The sequence below is a fragment of the Amphiprion ocellaris genome, chromosome 23, assembly GCF_022539595.1.
Source record: "Amphiprion ocellaris isolate individual 3 ecotype Okinawa chromosome 23, ASM2253959v1, whole genome shotgun sequence".
Classification (NCBI taxonomy): domain Eukaryota; kingdom Metazoa; phylum Chordata; class Actinopteri; family Pomacentridae; genus Amphiprion; species Amphiprion ocellaris.
Genome location: NC_072788.1, coordinates 22,043,020 through 22,063,300, shown reverse-complemented (window position 1 = coordinate 22,063,300; position 20,281 = coordinate 22,043,020). Strand labels below are relative to the sequence as shown.

General features: G+C 39.9%; 1 protein-coding gene across 1 annotated transcript in view; it reads right to left on the bottom strand.

Moving 5' to 3' along the window:
• Positions 1 to 19,944, bottom strand: part of shroom4 (shroom family member 4) — a 92,970-nt gene extending 73,026 nt beyond the window's left edge. Inside the window, exon 1 of the mRNA XM_023261373.3 lies at positions 19,685 to 19,944. Within this exon, the coding sequence (XP_023117141.2) occupies positions 19,685 to 19,807 (123 nt within the window). The 5' untranslated portion in view covers positions 19,808 to 19,944. The remainder of the gene's footprint in view (positions 1 to 19,684) is intronic.
• Between the last annotated feature and the right edge of the window lie 337 nt (positions 19,945 to 20,281).

Sequence of the window (20,281 nt, the reverse complement as noted above, 5' to 3'; positions counted from 1 at the left end):
GATACAGCAAGCATCCCCACTATCCATATTCTCTGTGTGCACAAGAAAAAACTCAACGTCATGATTAAAAAGCAGGCAAGCAAAGTAGACAGAGCCAGGCTAGCTGGTTCCCTCTGTTTCCAGTATTTATGCAAAGCTAAGCTAACCATATCCCGACTCCCTGTTCTGCACTTAAAGCACAGATATGACGCTGATATGTCACCGTATCAATACTGTGATTCAGCTCGAACCTCTGCACATGCACAGTGCATCTTTTATACGCACACACACAAACACACACCCCTGGCTGTGTGTTTCTGGTGTAGTATGGAAGCCATTAGATTCGGTGACCAGCGCTAACAATAGCCAAGGTTAAAGGGTCGGCGGCCTTTTGGGACCCGACTGGATTGATCAATCAATGTCATAAAAACAAGACTCGTGTGTGAGTGTGTGTCCCTTTATCTCACACAAACACACACACACACACACACACACACACCTTTAAATACAGGTGAAACATTAACTCCTTAATGTGCACTAAATGATCTTGCCCTCTCCACTAAAATCCCCGTTTTCTTCGCTTTCATGACTGGAAGCGTTCATCAGTGTACGTTGTGTTTATTTTTACTTTCTTTACCAACTTTCAAACCGTTTCTGAAGTATTTTTACAAGAGTCATACTGGAAAAACTGAGGCCAAATTTTAGTAACAACTAGATCCAAATCACACAGGCTTCCTGTTGTTTGATCGCAGATAAAGACAGGAAAATATATCAGTCAGCTGGATGACACTGTGTTTAAATTAGCATGTGAGCGATCAATAATTTAGACAAAAAACATAAATACATAATGCTGGTCAAACCTGCTTGATGAGGCTGCTTTTCTTTGCTTTAATCCTGAGATACAAATTAGCTGATAACTGAAAAAAATCGACCACAAAATCAAATATATGGTGTCTAGCAGTAAATTTACCAGCTGCAGACAGATGTGAAATACCAGATTTAGGAGTGAACAAACATCTCTCCAATTAACACCTGAAAACAGACACAAACCACGAATGGAAAATTACCTTGTGGGATGTTTTTATGGCGTTCCAGGAGTCCGTTTATTTGCTTTAAAGACCGCCAACACCTACGTCATTCATATGGTTTCTGAATACGAGAACATCATTTTCTCCCAATGGTGAGAGATTTCTATCCATGCATTTTGTTTTGTTCTGTCAGGATTTATGAATCAAATCGTGATGATGGTTGTGGGTTGGTTAATTATGTTGTCAGACCAAAGAATTCAAACCACATCCACAATGTCTGAGAGTATTAATAAATAACAATGATGAAGTATTTTTTTTCTGAATTTTACGCTCATCACAAAAGCAAAAAAAAAAATGCAATTTTATGTGTGTTTCCACAACATTATGTGTTTATTTACACAAATATTCGGAGTTGACATGTCAAGAAACGGTTACAGGAGCTACTTTATCCACTCAGGTGACTTTAAAATACAATAGAAGATGGTGTCATCCAAAAAGTGCCAGACAAAGCGTGTTTTGTGAAAAGCAAGCTGGAAAACTTATCAAAAGTATTTTTTGTTTCATGTATTTGTGCTCCAAACAAATGTCTGGTTCAAGCTCTAGTCTCTTCTGTGATACGAGGAGGCGGAGCCATGGCAGAGTTAAGTGACGATCTGCATTGGTTTGTCTGTCTGTCTGTCCATCTGTTGGCAACATTACTCAAAAACAGACCAACAGATTTGGATGGAATTTTCAGGGAAGGTCAGAAATGACACAAGGACTAATTGATTAGACTTTGGCAGTGATGCGGCTTATAGTCTGGATCCACGGATTAGTTCAAGAGACAGTGGCATGGTGTCACTGCAACTATGACAACAAGTGAACACTACATCAGCTGCCTGCTGACGATCACATGATTGCGATCCTACTACAAATCCACCGTTCGCGGACTTATCGGGATTTATCTGCCGCAAATCATACAAGGAACAATTGATTAAATTGTGAGGGTCTTTCCGAGTTCCATCAATTCCCGCTACATATTTAGGTCACACGATTCGGTATCCATAATATACACATTCATAATACACGCCTGAGCTCATGAAAGGTCATTTTTTATGAAAGATTTCATCTGTCGGAAATGATACAAAGACTGAGCAGCCTTGGCGGAGTGCTGCACTCTCTGAGTGCTTTCTTGTTTGTTTCATGTATTCATGTTTCAAACAAATGCGTTGTTCAAGCTCTAGTCTTGTGTGAAGTAACACCCTTCAGTGTTCTTTAAGGATATGAAGGTTTATTCCCAATTTTGAGTTTCTGGTATTTGCATTACTTGAAAATACATTGATGTCGCTCTAAAACACATATTCACCCAGCCTTTCCCAACACCAACAGTAGCTTTTTCTCTACTTGCAGTAGGTGGTCCCAGACTGACATACAGAGTAAACCTTGTGTGAGTTTCCTTGAAGGAAAAACAGCTAGCGACGTGTTCATGGACTCATAACTGCAGAAAAAAAAGAGGCAGGAAAGCATCAATCTGGCAGCCGACTGTGCAGAAATCCGAAACCTTTACCTGTTTCCTGGCTCTCCTTTTTTTTGTCTCCACCTTCTTTGTCTTTTGATCTATTATCTCTCCATCCATCTATTATCCATTCACCAGCCTGAAGCTAAAGGAGGCTTCCCTTTTCTGTTTAAATCGACTCATCTCTGCCACTGTCTTTTTGACATATGTTGCAGCACGACACATCGTGCCTCTTCATTCACCTTTTCATCCTGCTTAATACACCTTCTTCCTCCCTTCTCCTTACATTTCTATCCATCTGTCTGACTCAGTTTATCTGTCTGTCCTACATTTGGCTCTGTCATTAATCCTTACCACACACTCATTAATCTCCATTTCAACCTGAGCATTTACTGCATCTCCCATCGAAGATTTAAATGCTCCTTCTGTCAGGTTTGTTTGAACAGTTTTTACAGCTCAGACTGATATATCTGGATAATTTATTTCTTCTTTGACTGCAGCAACAACGTAAAACATGACTTGATAAACACATTTCTTTGCAAACATGACCTGCTTTGTTCATTTTAAAAATGTTTAAAGACTTATTATTTATCCTAGCGACAGCAAGTGTTACTCCAAAGGGTTTCTTTCATTCTAAAAATGACTAAAGACACAAAATCCTGTTCATTTTTGCGCAAACAGACTCTGAATATTGATTGTCAACATCTCTAATCAGCTTTCAGTAACCTGAATCCAGCCAAGAAGTGAATAAACAATCTGGGAAAACTCTTCATAAATCCAACCAAGAGGAATGCAACACACCCACTGTCGTCCTCCTCTCTGCACCCACAAACGTTGGTTCCCCACTCAGAAGTTCCACTCGTCCTACTAAGTTATGACTCCCGCTCAGCATCCCCTGAGAAACGGAGATGAAAGGGTGTTTCCATCGGACGCCACGAGGACAGACGATGACAAGAGAGGATCCAGAACACAAAGAGAGTTTTGTGTCACTGTAGGCCTCAGACTGGGGCAGCTTTGCCAGTTCAGCCACGAGAGTGGACCACATTGCATGGTGGAATGTGTGTGTTTCTGTGTGTGTGGTGCATTCTTTTGGTTTGGGGCATGGCTGCATCGCAATAAACTGTAAACACACAAACATAGACGCACAGAAATGCACACAAGTGATGCCTGTAACAGCCCGTCTTAACCCAATAAAACAGCCTCGGAAACCGCTTCTAATGTCAAAGCGTTAAACAAAATAGCTGCGGCGAGATTGGTGGAAAATGTTATAAAGAGGAACCAAAACCTGAACAAGGTGGAACTAAAGGAACAGGATAATCGGGACAATCTAGCTCATGACACTGTGAAATGAAATAATCTGGAGCCGTAACCAGCAATTACTTTCATCGACGGTTAATGTGGCCTTTGTTATTGATTAATCAATTAGACATTGGGTCTGGTAAATTTCATAAAATGCCTCTCATGACGTCAAACGTCTTGTTTTGTCCATCCGAAAACCCACAAAGATTCAATTTGCAGTGATTTAAAACAGAAGGCGAATCCTCCCTCCGCGTTAGCAGTGAGTAGTATTTCTGCTTCAAAGGTGACTACAGCAACTGACCGACTGTTAGAACACCAGCTGATTAATATTCTACCAATCAACTAATCAATTAAATTTCAGCTCTTCAATAAAACCACAATATTCTGGCTCTCTTAGAGGAGAGTAAACTGAACTCAACTCCACTTGCTAGCCTGTTTTGACGAACTTTCAACCACATCTCATAGCAAAAAGCCAACTCAGTGATAAGTTCTTCAAAGAATAATAAGTAGATCTTGAGTAACCAAGGTTACAGCAGTTGTTCTTTAAAGTAATGAAGGGATTATGCCTTCCTTTCCCTCAAAAAATTACCCAGTTTTTTTAAGGTCACGATTATGAGAGGAAAATGAGTGGACATATGTAAGGTATAAGCAATCATTGGTGCACAAGATAAATAAACTGCTAATCTTCTATTATATTTACAAGCAAATACATATCATCAAATACTAGCACCATCTAATGTGTGGAACACTTCATAAATATGACGTGAAGATAAGTGTTGCCCCTGGAAATATTCATTTGAAACCGCCACAGTGGATTTGCATTTTATCGATGAAATTGCTGCATTTTGTATGTTTTTAGCTGTGTCATTGTACAGTGTAGGTTAAACTACTCAAAAAGGTCCAACTACAAAACTAATAGCAGTGAAAACAGAGAGGACATTGGAAGAAGTATTCAGATCCATTTTACTTCAGTAACAGTACCAACACAGCGAGGTAAAAATACTCCATCACAAGCAAAAGTTATGAAAAGGTATTAGCAGCAAAATGCTGTTACAGTATTGTAGTAAAAGTCCTGGTTGGTTCCTCTGACTGGCATATAATTATACAAAACACCATGAGATTAATAATAGTTAAGCATCAGTGTGCCAGCAGCAGGTGGAGCTACTATTTCTAAGTTTATATCTGGGAAGCAGATAAAAGTGATTACTTGGAAAGAAAAAAGTTCCGACACAATGCTGTTTTCAATGTTGGGATTTTTTTTCTCTTATTTTAGACTTTTGGTGACATATTGGAACACTGAAGCATTTACTGAAATGAAACCATGTGGGAAGTTTAGACGGGAAAATCACTACTTGGTGCAGTTGTTAACAACTCATAGACATCTTGTATCCTAAAAGTAACTAAAGCTGTCAGACAAATGCAGTGGAGTGGAAAGTAAATATCTCCCTTTGAAATGTAGAAGAGTGGACGTGGTAAACAGCAATGTAAAATACCTCAAAACTGTACTCAAATACAGTACTGGAATAAACATACTTAGTTACTAGCGACTTAATCACTGCTCTGACAATCTCTGGTGCTCAATATTTGCAAGTCATCGAAGCTCAATCAACAGTTTGTATGGCTGAACTCTGACCAGAACATACACTTTTTATTTATTTTTATGTCTTTAAACTAGAGGTGGGAGACGATGAAAAAAAAGGTATCTAATTAATTACAGGCTTTGTAATTAATTAATCGCGATTAATCACATTCTGTCAAATAGCAATAGTTGACACAAAAAGAAAACTTTTTCAGTTCAAATAACTTTTGGTTGATGACTGAATCGAATATACATGAACTTGAACAACAAATATGTTTGTTCATTTAGATTTATCTGCATTTTTCATCTGTCTACTACATTCATAGATCACTGCAAACTCAAAGTGCAATTATAGTGATTATATTCAACATTTTAAGAATTGTACCAGAACTGTCGTAGCTAACATTAGTTCTGCTGCTAACAGCGACATGTAAGCATTGAGGTGATACTGTCGGCTTGAAGTGCTGCAGTGATCAGAAAACTCTTTGTTGCACAGTTTGCACACAACCACGCTTTTATCCAAGCTGCCTTTGGGAAGATTTTTAAAAGAAAATTTTCTGCCCAACAAGCTCAATGTAGTCTCATCTTCCAGCACTGTTCACCAAACTTTCTTGTGCGCTGACAGTGCGTCCTGTGTATCTTCTTCACAGGTGGAAAACAGACTTTAGGTTCATTACCACCACCTACTGGGCTGGAGTGTGCATCAGTGTTCTGGTGTGCCAGAAAATAGGGAACTGAGAAAGGTGCGATTAAATGCTTTTTTTTAACATGTTATTACTCTGGCAAGGAACGCGGCAAAGTAATAACGCATTGGTTTGTCTGTCTGTCTGTCTGTTGTTTAAGATTTCAGTATCATTGCGAGATAGCATCACAGCGTCACTGTAACCATGACAACAAGTGAACACTACGACAGCTGCCTGCTGACGATCACATGATTGCAATCCCGCTACAAATCGATCATTGTGGACTTATCGGGACTTATCCATCGGAAATGACACAAGGAACAATTGATTAAATTGTGGGGGTGTTTCTGAGTCCCATCGATTCCCACCGCCAGCTACATATTTAGGTCACGCGATTCGATATCCATGCATAACCTACACATACATAGGACACGTCTGTGCTCAGTGCAAGGTAATTTTGTTTGTGGGTTTATCTATATTAAATGGACATATTCTATGTTGCCATGATTTCTGCCACAAATTTTTTCAAGATTTCATCCATCAGAAATGATACGACGACTGAGCAGCCTTGGTGGAGTACTGCGCTCTGCGTACTGTGCTTTTCTTGTTTTTTCTCAATCAATCAATCAATCAAACTTTATGTACTTTATACAGTTAAAATGCAACACAAAGTGCTTTACATTTAAAAACATTAAAAACAAGAAAACCCATTCCTCCCTCCCTCCCTCCCTCCATATACAAATATATGCGCACAACTACACACACACACACACACACACACACACACACACACACACACACACACGCACACACACACACATACATACACACACACACACTCACTCTCTCTCTAATGAATGAATCGAAATTAACACGTTTAAAGTCCCAGTCCTAGTTTCAACACGTGGAAATCTTAAATTGTTGCACCATAGATGAACAAAGTCATTAAAACATGAGTCTCGTAGGTAAAAGATGAGGCTCATGGAGCTCAACATACTGCAGCTTGATGGAAGTTGTTTCCTTAATTTGCTTGTGTTTTGACTGTTTGCACGTGTTTTCTCGAGCCGCCTGAGCAGATAAAACATTCCTCATGACTGCAGATATGATGAAACCAGATCAGTAATGATGGTGAGTATTTAGAAAACCGAACCACATCTGAGACGACCGTGAGGATCGAGGCAGCGACGAAACCACAACAAACAACCAACACATCCTTCACTGTGTAGACGTGATGTTCCGCTGATGTTTACCGAAGCTTTATCGGAGTGAACATGAAGGTCACGTGCTTTCAGATCTGAGGACAACCTAATAGTCTAAGCTTTCATTTCGGGAAGATTGCTAGTGAAAACCAAAGCTGCTAAATCACAACAGACGGATTCCAGGCCGTCAGATTTATTACGAAATGAAACAAATTAACTCTGCAGAGCCGAGAACGATTTGTCTAAATTACATCGCATTTTTTACCAACCCGACGCTGCAACTCACGTGTAATCTGAGTTAGCAAAACAGGGCTGAGGTGTGTGTGAGTGTGTGTTGCCCCCCAGTGAGCCGGTAAAAGAGGGGAGGAGGGAGTGTTTCTGAAAACACACAGCGTCTGACACAACAATAACAACTGCAGCAGCCTCGAGTCACAACTTCTTCACCCTTAACACTATGACATGCATCAGATATTTATCTTTAATATGCAAAACCTTAATAATAACAACACTGTGTGCTTAAGATGTTACTGTACTTACACAAACATGGGTCTTATTACAGGATGAGAGTGTGGCTTTATTGTACGTCTATGTTTGCAAGGACCATATTTGACTTTTACTATCAGGTTCAGATTGGCGTTTAGGCGAGAGTTTTGGGTTTCGGCATTTAGCCGTGATAAGGAGCTGAAGGATGAAAGTGTGTGAGCCTCCAGACGTAGCCTAAAAGAAACAGCTAAAGGCTCCACAGATCACAGATAGATGCATTCCAACCCCACCCAACACACACACACTCTCAGCTGCCTGCAACTTCACCCACACACGAGCTACATTTTCCTGCAGCTGGCTATGTGTTTGATAAGCATTTCAAGTAAAAGCTCTTCGTTTCTGTTTTTCAGCCTCAGTGTCTCCGCATGATTCAGTCTGGATTACTTTACCTTTCTATTCTTGCACGTAATCCAAACCTCCAATAAAATACATGAAAATGGCTGTATTTACATTGACTATATGACTAAAAATCACTCAGGTGCATTGATGAAAGCATTAAGGAATTTTAAAAAATCTTCTGTGCGGGATAGCTTAAAGCATTCTTGTTCTCTTATTGCATCCATGAACAATTTAACACTTTGTTTGCTGGTATATTTAATCTCATTGTCGCAATATCAAAAAGACAGACACCATGTGGGGCGATTTCACCTGCAGATGATTATCAGAGCGTCATTTAACTAATAACGCAATTGATTAATTGAGTTCATCTGCAAAACTTGTGGGAAATCATTTAAGTTATCTGTTTATCTTTGAAAAATAGCAAATATCTTGTGATTCAAGCTTTTTCATATCATTGTGAATTGAGTATTTGGAGGCGTCTGAACTATTCGATGGACAAAACAAGCAATTTAAAGACGTCGCCTCGGGCCCTGGTCATATTTTTCTTCTTATGGACTAAACCAGGGGTGTCAAACATGTGGCCCTCCAGAAGGTCCAATCCAGCCCACGGGACGACTTTGTAAAGTGTAAAAATTACAGAGAACACATTAACTGCAAATTGTAAATTTGTAAAGCTATAAATATAAAATACTTTCTAGACCATGACAAGTTGTTCTGATCATAAAGTAAAACACTAGATTGCTCACTGTTCTTTTGTCATTTTGTGTCTCATTTTGTCTCGTTTTTCTTGTTTTTTGTCTTTTTTGTCTGACGTTTGTCTCATGTTTTTGTGTTTTGTTTCTTGCTTTTGTCGTTTTTTGATGTTTGTGTCATTTGTGTATTTTTTGTCTCATTTATGTCGTTTGTCCATTGTTTTGTTGCTTTGTAAATTTTTTGTCTCTTTTTTTGTTTCTTTTCGTTTAGTTTTGTGTCATTTGTCTCATTTTGTCATTTTGTTTCTCGCCTGTCATTTTCTTGCTCGCTTTTGTCGTTTTGTGTCTCGTTTTTGTAATATTTTCTCTTGTTTTTGATGGTTTTTGTCTTTTTTTGTCTGACTTTTGTCATTTTGTTCATAAAGTAAAACACTACATCATTCAGTTCCAGATACCTGTGACTAAATGCTTTGTGCCTTTGTAGACAATCTGTGATCTATAAGTAATGTGTAAATGATAAACTGAGGCATAATATTGTTGAAATTTAATTTATTTTTCTTAAGAAATTTCAGGTTGTTCATGATGTTTTGTAAAAAGATAATTCCTCAAATGTGAACATTTTCAGAACAGACTTTTTTGCACTAGAACAAAGGAAAAATTTGGAGTTGTGGTTATTTATAGGTCATTATGCTCTGATTTTACTGGTCAGTTGAGGTCAAACTGGGCTGAATGTGGAACCTGAACTAAAATGAGCTTCACACCCTGGACTAGACACTCATTCTGTCAACTGAAATGGAAACTGAATACTGGAGCAAAGCGACTCTGCAACAACAGGAAAATGGGGCAAAAACCCCATCAAGATGTGCGTTACTAACAATTAAAACTTATTGGAATTAGGTAATAATGATACATTATTTATTTTCATTTGCCTGATCATAGTTTATTCTATGAAAGAGTGACGATTCTTTGTTTAGTCTGACAAACAGCCAGTAAACTAAGCGAGTCCTGCATATGTATTACAGAAACACTCACATTTGAGAAGCAGGATGAGGTGGGTTTTTGGCATTGTTGCTTCATGAACGTCTTCATATGATTATCAAATCATCAAATGTGAATTTTCTGTCCTGTTCTAAATGTAAAACCCACCGTGTTTGGTTGTAAACATGAATGCCGCCTCATTCTGTCTGCCTCGCTCATCAATATGCTCTATTGTGCGCTACGTCGGTGCACGACATATGTTTTGGGTTAGGTAGGACAGTTAGAACAGCATACACACACACACACACACACACACACACACACACACACACACACACACACACACACACACACACACACACAGTAGGGACAATAGCATCTCTATCTGATGGCATCCTCATCTACCTCCCGCCGAGCAGATTGCTACTGGAGGCTACCTTTTCTAGAATGCAGAGAGAAAATACACACTAACACACACACACACACACACACACACACACACACACACACACACACACACACACACACACACACACTGTTTACCAACCCAAGACAGTTGGGCTGCATACCTTCGACCAAATGTCAAAACATTCTTCTGTAAAATCCCTGGGTTTCTGTTACTGTCAGCAGCAGGACAAGAAAGAGGAATCATCATCAGTATTTAATAAATTTACTGGAATCCTCCCCACAGCTTGATTTCCGGCAGAAGAAGAAGAAAAATCCCTCTCTGCCACAAACAGAAAACAACAACCTCTTTTAGAGGCTCCTCAACAACAGCGTGTCATGATTTCCACTTTGGATTTGGTTTAGATGATCTTAAGCAGTAAAGATATTTCAAAATCTAGCTACTTAACACTGTGAATACAAAGGATTAGTCATTAAAAGGAGTCATTCAACAGTTTATCCTGCGATAAAACTCACTAAATCCAGATTCTGGTGGCTTGACGATGAGTGAGGACTTTCCACAGATTGTCTTATGAACTCAAATGCTGTTTGAAACCTGAAAATCCTTGATAAAACAAGCTGACGTGGTAATCCAACATCAGATCCAAGATATTTACTGTCAAACAATAACTATATTATGATACAACCAACATTAAAAACATGCACTGAGGAGGCCGCATTAGGAAAACTACATGATGAAATAACACAGAATTAAAAGAAGTCTAAAATTTCTGTCTTTCACCGAGTTCATGCAGAGTCCACAACTCAGCACAAACGTCCAATTTGGGTTCAAAACCAAAAAAAGTAAATATAAGGAGCTCAGGCAAAGTTTCCTGCATGAAAAACAGCACCAGAGTTACCTCCTGTTGTGGGTCAGTAGTGTGCTGTCGGTTTCAGCGGTTTGACAGCCTGAGAGATGAGCTGAGAGGAGAATGACGGTCCAGATTCGTACAACACCAGAACCACAGAGAAAATGGTTTGTAAACAAGCTGGGGTTCAGCTCTTGCAGCAGACCGGGCCTTTTCTTTCTTTTTTTTCCACAGCTGACAAGTGAATGCATGCAGTATCGGTTTGGAAATCCAACGTTCATTTTTAAGTCTCTCCTTTAAGCTTTGGTGTATTTAACAAATGCAGAACAAGACATCTATCGTAGCCCTCAGCAGTGAAAACGATAATATGAACCTTAGACAGATGTTTCGTCAATGGCTATAAAGGAATGTTTGATAGCTTCCTTTAAAAGCATCGGATTCAAACCACCGTGAAGACATCAAACAAAAACACAAAGTTGGGTTTCATGAGCCAGAGTGGAGTGATACTGTGTATAAACCAACACTGCATGTGTATTTTTCATCGTTAACATTAAAATGATTACATCCGTACCTTAATAAATAGACTTACACTATCGTTTCAAAATTTGGGGTCACTTAGAAATGTCCTCATTTTTGAAAGAAAAGCAGTTTTGTCAATGAAGATAACATTAAACTCATCAAAAATCCAATCTAGACATTGTTAATGTGGTAAATGACTATTCTAGCTGGGAACAGCTGATTTTTAATGGAATATCTCCATAGGGGTACAGAGGAACATTTCCAGCAACCATCACTCCTGTGTTCTAATGCTACCTTGTGTTAGCTAATGGTGTTGAAAGGCTAATTGATGATTAGAAAACCCTTGTGCAGTTATGTTAGTACATGAATAAAAGTGTGAGTTTTCATGGAAAATAAGAAGTTGTCTGGGTGACCCCAAACTTTTGAACTGTAGTGTATACTTACAGCAACTTTTTGACACAATACCAGCCTGGATTGAACATTTTGCAAAGTGTTTTTCTATTTAAAGGCCTAATGTTTTTTATTATTGTCATTTTGGACCATTTTGAGTATTGTTGGACCATGTTTTTAGTGATTCTGGACACGTTTCAAGTCATTTTGGGCAATTTTAAGTCATTTTCAGCATTTTGTGGTCATTTCTGATATTGTTTTTCAGATTCTCCCCTGATTAGGGTCATCACTCTGTGTTCTAATGCTATATTTGTGTTAGCTAATGGTGTTGAAAGGCTAACTGATCATTAGAAAACCCTTGTGCAGTTATGTTAGCACATGGATAAAAGTGTGAGGTTTCATGGAAAACATGAAATTGCCTGGGTGACCCCAAACTTTTAAACAGTAACAAAATTTTACAAAAAAACTGTTTTTGTCTCTCTGTAACAGGTCAATAAAAATACCAATAACTATAGAAACTAAACATTTAATAGCGATAAAAATGTTTCCGCTCTAACATCCAGCCCTTATGTGTTGGTATGAAATCTCATAAATCTCACAAAACATAATAGCAGATGAAGATAAAGGAGTAACTCCCCTTGTCACCAAAATACACACACATTTAGCTTGCATGAGAAAACGCTGATGAGAATCTGCTGCAGTCCACTCAGACAGACTCTCATACAACATGTCAAGTCTGATATCCATTTAGATAACCGACATGTCTGGTCTGCAAGAGATCTGGTGGGAAAACCCTCCAGTCCAGGCCTCTCTCTTGAGCAACTGGGATCCATCTAAACCAGGGGTGTCAAACATGCGGCCTGCGGGTCAAAGCAGTCCCTCCAGAGGGTCCAATTCAGCCCACTGGATGACTTTGTAAAGTGTAAAAATTACAGAGAAGACATTAACTGCAAATTGTAAATTTGTAAAATTATAAATTTAAAATAATTTTTAGACCATGAGAAGTTTTTTTGATCATAAATTAAAATACTAGATTGTTCATTGTTCTTTTGTCGTTTTGTGTCTCATTTTTGTAATATTTTGTCTTGGTTTTGTTATTTTTTGTCTTTTTTGTCTGACTTTTGTTGTTTGTCTCATGTTTCTGTCATTTTGTTTCTCGTTTTTGTCATTTTGTGTTTTTCGTCCTATGTTTGTTACTTTGTGTTTCGCTTTATTCGTTGTTTTGTGTATCATTTATTATTTTGCGTCTCATTTTTGTAATATTTGTTCTTGTTTTAGTTGTTTTTTGTCTAACTGGTCATTTGTCTCATGTTTTTTTGTTTTGTTTCTTGCCTTTGTCGTTTTGTGTTTCCTTTTTGTCTTGCTTGTGTTTTTTCTCTAATTTTCATCACTTTGTGTTTCACTTCACTCATTGTTTTGTGCAGCATTTTTGTCATTTTGTGGTTTTTTGTCTCACTTGTGTTGTTTGTCTATTTTTTTGTTACTTTGTTTCTTGCTTTTGTCATTTTTTGTCTCGTTTTTGTTTGTCCATTTTTTTGTCACTTTGTAACTTTTTTGTCAAATTTTTTGTCTCTTTCATTTTGCTGTGTCGTTTGTCTCATTTTTTGTCATTTTGTTTCTCGCTTGTGTCTTTTTTTGTGTCTCATTTTTGTAATATTTTGTCTTCTTTTAGTAGTTTTTTGTCTTTTTTTTTATCTGACTTGTTGTTTTGATCATAAAAATACTACATCATTCAGTTCCAGATACCTGTGACTGAATGTTTTGTGCCTTTGTAGCTAAACTGTGGTCTATAAGTTGTAATGTGTACATGATAAACTGAGGCATAATGTTGCTGAAATTTAATTTAGTTTTCTTCAGAAACTTCAGGTGTTTTATTACAATGTTTTTAAAACAGATAATTCCTAAAATGTGAACTTTTTTGCACTAAAACAAAGGAAGATGTGGGGTTGTGGTTATTTTAGGTTATTGTGCTGTGATTTTACTGGTCACTTGAGATCAAATTGGGATGAATGTGGCCCCTGAACTAAAATGAATCTGACACTCCTGATCTAAACCCTTCAGCAGGACAAGTGCTGGCAGCATATAAGTAAGTCTTTAACAATCACTGATTACCATTCTGCAACAAAATACGCTCAATCAGAACAAAATCTCCTTGCAGAGTTTGGACGAAGCTTCACCTTCAAAGCAAAAACTGATGCAGATGCACAATTTTCTGGATGCCAAACGGTCCCATGGGACACCACAGTGCAGCCAAAGACTGTTGAGGAGGCTCAGACAGAAAGAGAAATATGGGCCCAACACGAATCAGCGCAGAGCTCCCAGTAGATCATGAAACCACATATGAAGGCGAGCTGACAGCCGCTCTGTCAAACACAACAATAGAAGGAACTCACCACTTAGTCATCACGACCACATTCAGCCGAAGACACAAAGGACTTCAAAATGTCGCAAAACACATGGAGCTGACAACTGGTAGTGTTTTAAATGATAAATTACCCTGAAACATGCCTGTGTGCCAGTAAACATGGAATTTCTACAAATCAACATGTGCTGCTAGAGAGAATTTGTCACAATACAGTAAACTGACATTTTATGCTCTGAGTGTTGTTAATCGCCTTTCTTTAACCAGAGGGGAAGAACAAAGGAGTAAGGAACGGTCTAAACAATGTATTTATGTGTTCTGACATTTATCTCATCTGCTCTGGCCTTGTGCTACTTCCAAAGCCGAGATGTAGCAGCTTTAGCAACTCTAGCAGCTCTTTTCAAACCAAATTCTCATCACCAGCACTACTTTAACAAGGAGAAGGATGCTACACCAACAGATTTGCAGACATAATTATTTAATATTTGGCAGCTGAAAGGAACAGACTGCCCCAGACTGAACATGTTTTCACTGCTAGGTCAAACTTATTTAACATTTACTGAGAGTTTACTCTGAGTCGGCTCCAAACTGACCGACTGGTGGGTGTGGCTGCATTTTGGTAAAATAGATGCACAAAACCAGCTTTTCAACATCACACATTATCTAAAAACAGGATACCTATTACTATAGTCCTGTTTTCAGAAATTCTATCATTACAGGTAGCTGCATGCTAGTCTGTTGTCATTTCAGTATAAAATCACCATGAGTAGCAGGCAGTTTTTTGTGACTCCAGTCACAGAAGGCATTTATCAGATCCCTGTATTCAGCTTCATGTCCATTTCTGATAGCAGTGTCATCAGAGTATTTCTGAATGTGGCAGGACTCAGTGCTGTATTTGAAGTCTGATATATACAGTGTATACAGGAATGGATCCAGGACTGTTCCTTGTGGAGCCCCAGTACTGCTCCAGTTGAGACAGGACATGGTGAAGCATGAAGAGGATGGCATCATCCACTCCAATGTGTTCTTTATATGCAAACTGCAGGGAATCCAGTTTGTCTTTGACCTCAAGCCTCAGTAGGCGTAGAATCAGCCTGTAACACCCTTTCTGGAATTATTTCCATAAAAGGAAGGTGGAACATTAAAACACCAGCCAGAATATAGGTTTTCGGTCAACTCATAGACACTCGCTTCTTCAGCTACATAGCTACAGTTGATATAATCTGTCAGAGACAGTTTGCACTTCAGCCTAAAGAATCATTCATCCATCCATCATCTATACACCACTTAATCCTCATTAGGGTCGCAGGGGGCTGGAGTCTATCCCAGCTGACACCCTGTCACAGGACTACACATACAGACAAACAATCAGACTCGCATTTAGAGTTACTAATTAATCCCAGCATGTTTTTGGACTGTGGGAGGAAGCTGGTGTACCAGGAGAAAACCCATGCATGCTCCATGCAGAAAGATCCCGGGAAGGCCAGGACACGAACCAGGGATCTTCTAGCTGCAAAGCAAAAGTGCTAACCACCAAGGCCCTGCAGAATCAACATTTCAAAATGAGGAAAGAGTAGTCTGCTTTGTCTCCTTCTGTCTGAAGTCAACCTCTCATTGTTATCACTACAAACTGCAGTTCTAACTGGGCTATAAATGCACTGATGCACTTATCAAACCCTCCACTCTCAGAGCCCTGGATTCATTTCACCTGTCTGCTCTGCAATTTATTACTTATGGCAGTTATTCTTATCCTCACTACTTATTGTATAAAGAAGTTGCCACCTCTAGCAGTAACATGACATTAGTTCCTTTTTATTATAAGGAACTAATCGTCAAGATGCCACCACAATTAACTTCTCTGTTAAACTCAACCTAAAGTCATAACTCAACTCGTTTAATCAGCTAGCTAATACTTGAAGTTCCATGTACATACACAGAAATTAGCTTTTGTGCAGCACACACCTGGAACATTTTATAAATTTTTTTTTTAAAAAACAATCATAGGTGGACCTGTAGGCTAATTTATGCCCATGACAACACATTACTCTGCTCTTGAATGTAAGTGTTGGTAATTGTGTTCTGTTGTTTGTTTTCCTGTTAATTAGTACCCTATTTATTCTGTTGTAATCATCTCGACAACAGTGAACATGAGAACATGACAAAGATTTCTCGAGATTTAAAAAAATGGTTGAATGAATGAATATCGCTATTGCATACCTTTAACTCCAAAAATAACCATTATAAAATGAATAAAACCGACAATAAATGAACCAATTGTGTATTTTTGACTCTCCACTTGTTGCTCAAACTGTTTGGGTTTTTGATGCAATGCAGCTCATATGCAGGAGTTTCTTTAAAACACCATCATTTTTCACTGAGTCAATGCAGTTCAGTCGTGTAAATATTCCTAAATTTGTGTCCTTAGTGTCCTTGTGTTCTTCTGTCTTTCTTATTTATATTGTATACATAGTGTGTATACCTCACCTCTTTAATTTATAGTTGTGTTTTCTTGCTTTTCTTACTGTCACTTTGCTGCTGTGACGTTGCAAGTTTCCCCTTGTGGGACTAATAAAGGATCTTCTATTCTATGAACTTGCCAGTAACTGTCTAACAGACCTGCTCAGTGAACGGTTGACTGAGTAGCAGAGCTAATGAGCGACTGGCTAACTCGTTGAGCAGATAAAACCTTAAAGTCACCGTGTCATCACACAGCTGATCACCGGCTGCGACGGGAGCAGCCTGAGATTGTGTGTACGATCACAGACACATGGATAAAAATGCCCAAAATGTCCACGCCCATGCGCACACACACACACACACACACAAACCCCACAGTTGTAATTAGTTATGCTCCTGGTGGAATGTTGACCAAATGGCTTATATCCCTCTGCTGTCTCCAACCACAGGAGCCACCCTTCCCCCTCCTGCAGTGAACAGGCTCTCAAAGGCACACTCTTTGAATCATGGATGTCCTGAAAGGGCAACTGGCACTCTCTGTCCCACACAACTGCCCCCCCAAAAAACAGCAGACTCACTCTTTAAAGACACACTAGAGACTGGCGTTTGCATACATATAAAAAAAAGACTTGATAGGGATGATGTAATGTGATGCAAGTCTGCAAAAAGTCGCTTTCCCTTGATGTGTCATCTTTTCTTGTATGTTTTTTAAACTGGAGGTAATCTGGCCACTTCCCTGGAGCAGACCCAGAGCATGCCTGAGGGATTATCTACCTCATCTGGGCTGGGAAAGCCTTAAGATTGCCTCCAACGGGAGCTGCAGGTGGTAAGCTGGGAAGACAGATGTTCCCAGTGTTGCATGAAGTGGCAAAAAGTGACAGAAAAATGAACAAAGTTGGTTTCATAACATTATATTCCTAAGGTGTCAAAAGGTGTGGGAAGGGTTCCAAAGCTGTCTGATCATCCAACATGCACTCCTTTACCCTGTTCTCATCATATTTAACCCTGAAAAGCTACAAGGAATAAAAGTTCTGCACATCTTGACTGGGAATTACATGCAATCTGTCTGTGGATATGTTATATACAAGAGAGAAAAAACAGCAGTACTACACTACTACCACAATGCATGGGGGGAAAAAAAGGCAAATCAGTGGCTAAAGATTATGTTGTCTTCAGCTACATGAGCAGCTGGGGGCATTTTGTTTTTAAATTAAGTCGATATCCTCTGCAGATTATATTCTTTAGCTACGTACTTTATCCTCTGGCTCACTGTTTCCCCCTCACACCACACACATTTCCATAAACCTCTCATGGAAACACTCTCCGAACCTTTTGCACACCTCAGTTTTACCTTCTCCGTCTTTCTCCGCTCCCCTTCAAGGACTTAACACTTAATCATTAAACACCTGAAACACTTCTCTGCACCACATTTCCCCGCCCGGCCCTCGCCTCCTGCTCGGCTGTATTGTGTGTGAGTTTTAACCAGTCGCTGGACACAAAACAGCTACAGAGCACAGTTTGATTTTTATCTCCTTCAGCGGTCCCAGTCACATTTTCCCAGGGGCCGTGTTACCGTGTGCGACTTAGTGTGTGTGTGTGTGTGTGTGTGTGTGTGTGTGTGTGTGTGTGTGTTTCCAGATGACTGAGCCAGGCTTTTCCATTCCCCGCTGTGGTCAATGTAGATGTACACCGGCCAACATTTACACCACCGCTGCCGCCGCTGCTGCTGACTTCTGAACAGAGTGGGACAGTGGAGGGACAGGCAGCAGAGGTTGCATGTCCTACTTATGCACTGGACTGAACACACACATGCAGCGAGACCACCCCCAGCAGAACACACACCAATAATTACTTGCAGTAATTCAAAGACACCCTCCTTATTTCCAGCAGCTCACCGCCCGCGGCGTGAAACCGTGAGAAGAGGCTGGGAGGAAACGTCGGCCCCCACGACTTTATCACGTCAGCATCCGAAGGAACGCACTAAATCTCGAACAGAGCCCCCTGAAATAACAGCAAGCCACACTACAAGTCATGTTGCATTTCTCCCATGCAGGACACTGTCGCAAAAATTATCTCCAAGCTATGTGACAAACAAGTGCAGAGCAATCCTGAGAATGTTTCATCGGAGAATCGCAGTCTTTCATTTCAAGGATTCCCACATCCCACAGACACCCCACTGGATCCTTTCTGCCCAAAACTCGGCCATCTGAAGTGGTTTTAGCCGTCTGTCAACACTCGGGCGTTTCTACCTTGCAGTGAATGAAGTAACAGGAAGATGAACAGAGCCTCGTTTCATCTGAGATCATCATGGGAACCCCTTTTAGCACCCCTGGGGGGACCCTTTGACCTCCAGTTTTGAGAACTCAACTGCTGCCTTAGATTATGCAGGAGTTTTTATTCATCGACAGTGGCAGCTGACAAACATCTACCAGCACCGGATATTTGCTTTAGCTGTGGACAATAACTTTTTATTCTCTGCAGAAGAGGAGGAGGAGGAGGAGGACTTTAAATCTAGCTGTGCAGAAGCCAGAACATTAAAACAGTTTTGCAAAAGTTGGAAAACTGAAACCAAGTGACCAGCAGCTCAAGCATGCATGAATGAGAGAGCAGTCACAGACCTGCAAAACTAACCACAAGTGCTGTTTTTGGTGGAGCTGGAGTGCTGCAACAACCATGTCCTTACAAAATACAACTCTTATAGTCAATATGAGCGTGATACTATGCAAATATAAAGCCAGAACTATAAATATTTGCAGTAAAATTAAGAAAATATTGTGTATAATTACCACAGTGCAGTGCAGAGCTATTTTAATAACCTAAGACACACTTTTAGACACTTTTGTGATGACATTTATCAGTGCTGACAACTGTTGTTTGTGGTCTACTTACTTTAATGATGATGAGCGGCTCTCCGTGCTCAAGCCCTCCTTTCAGCGTGAACCCCCAAGGCGCGCCCCCGCTCAGCTGGACCTGAATGTGGTGGAAAGAGACGAGCTGCTCGACCGTTTCCATCCTCTCCCTCTGTCCGCCTCTCGGTGTCGGTTCGTCAGGGCCGGGCTGAGTCGCTGCTAGCTTAGCGGCGCCGGTAGCGGTCCCTCGGCTTCTCCATCACCGTTCTAACAACAACGAATGGATGGATGGATGGTTAGTGGAAGAACGGAGGGAGTGAGTGGAAGAGGGGGTGGGCAAAACTTTTCTTGCCCGCGTCAAGTTAATCAAAGTTACAGCCAGTGTTTCACTTCCTGCTTCCGGTCGAGCTGTTAGCAAAAAGTGGATGTTAACATGTTTTACCGTTCGAGTCTTGCATCAAACTTCATCACTACATCCCCTAGATGGTTTCTTGTCACATGCCTAGCTAAAGTCCCGTTTATTTCCTCCAAAAAGAATGCGACATGACGGTTTTATTTTCACATCTACATCAAGTATTTCCGGTGTCACCGTCGCGAACTCGACGCAGCAGAAAACTTTGGGAAACTTTTCCCAAAG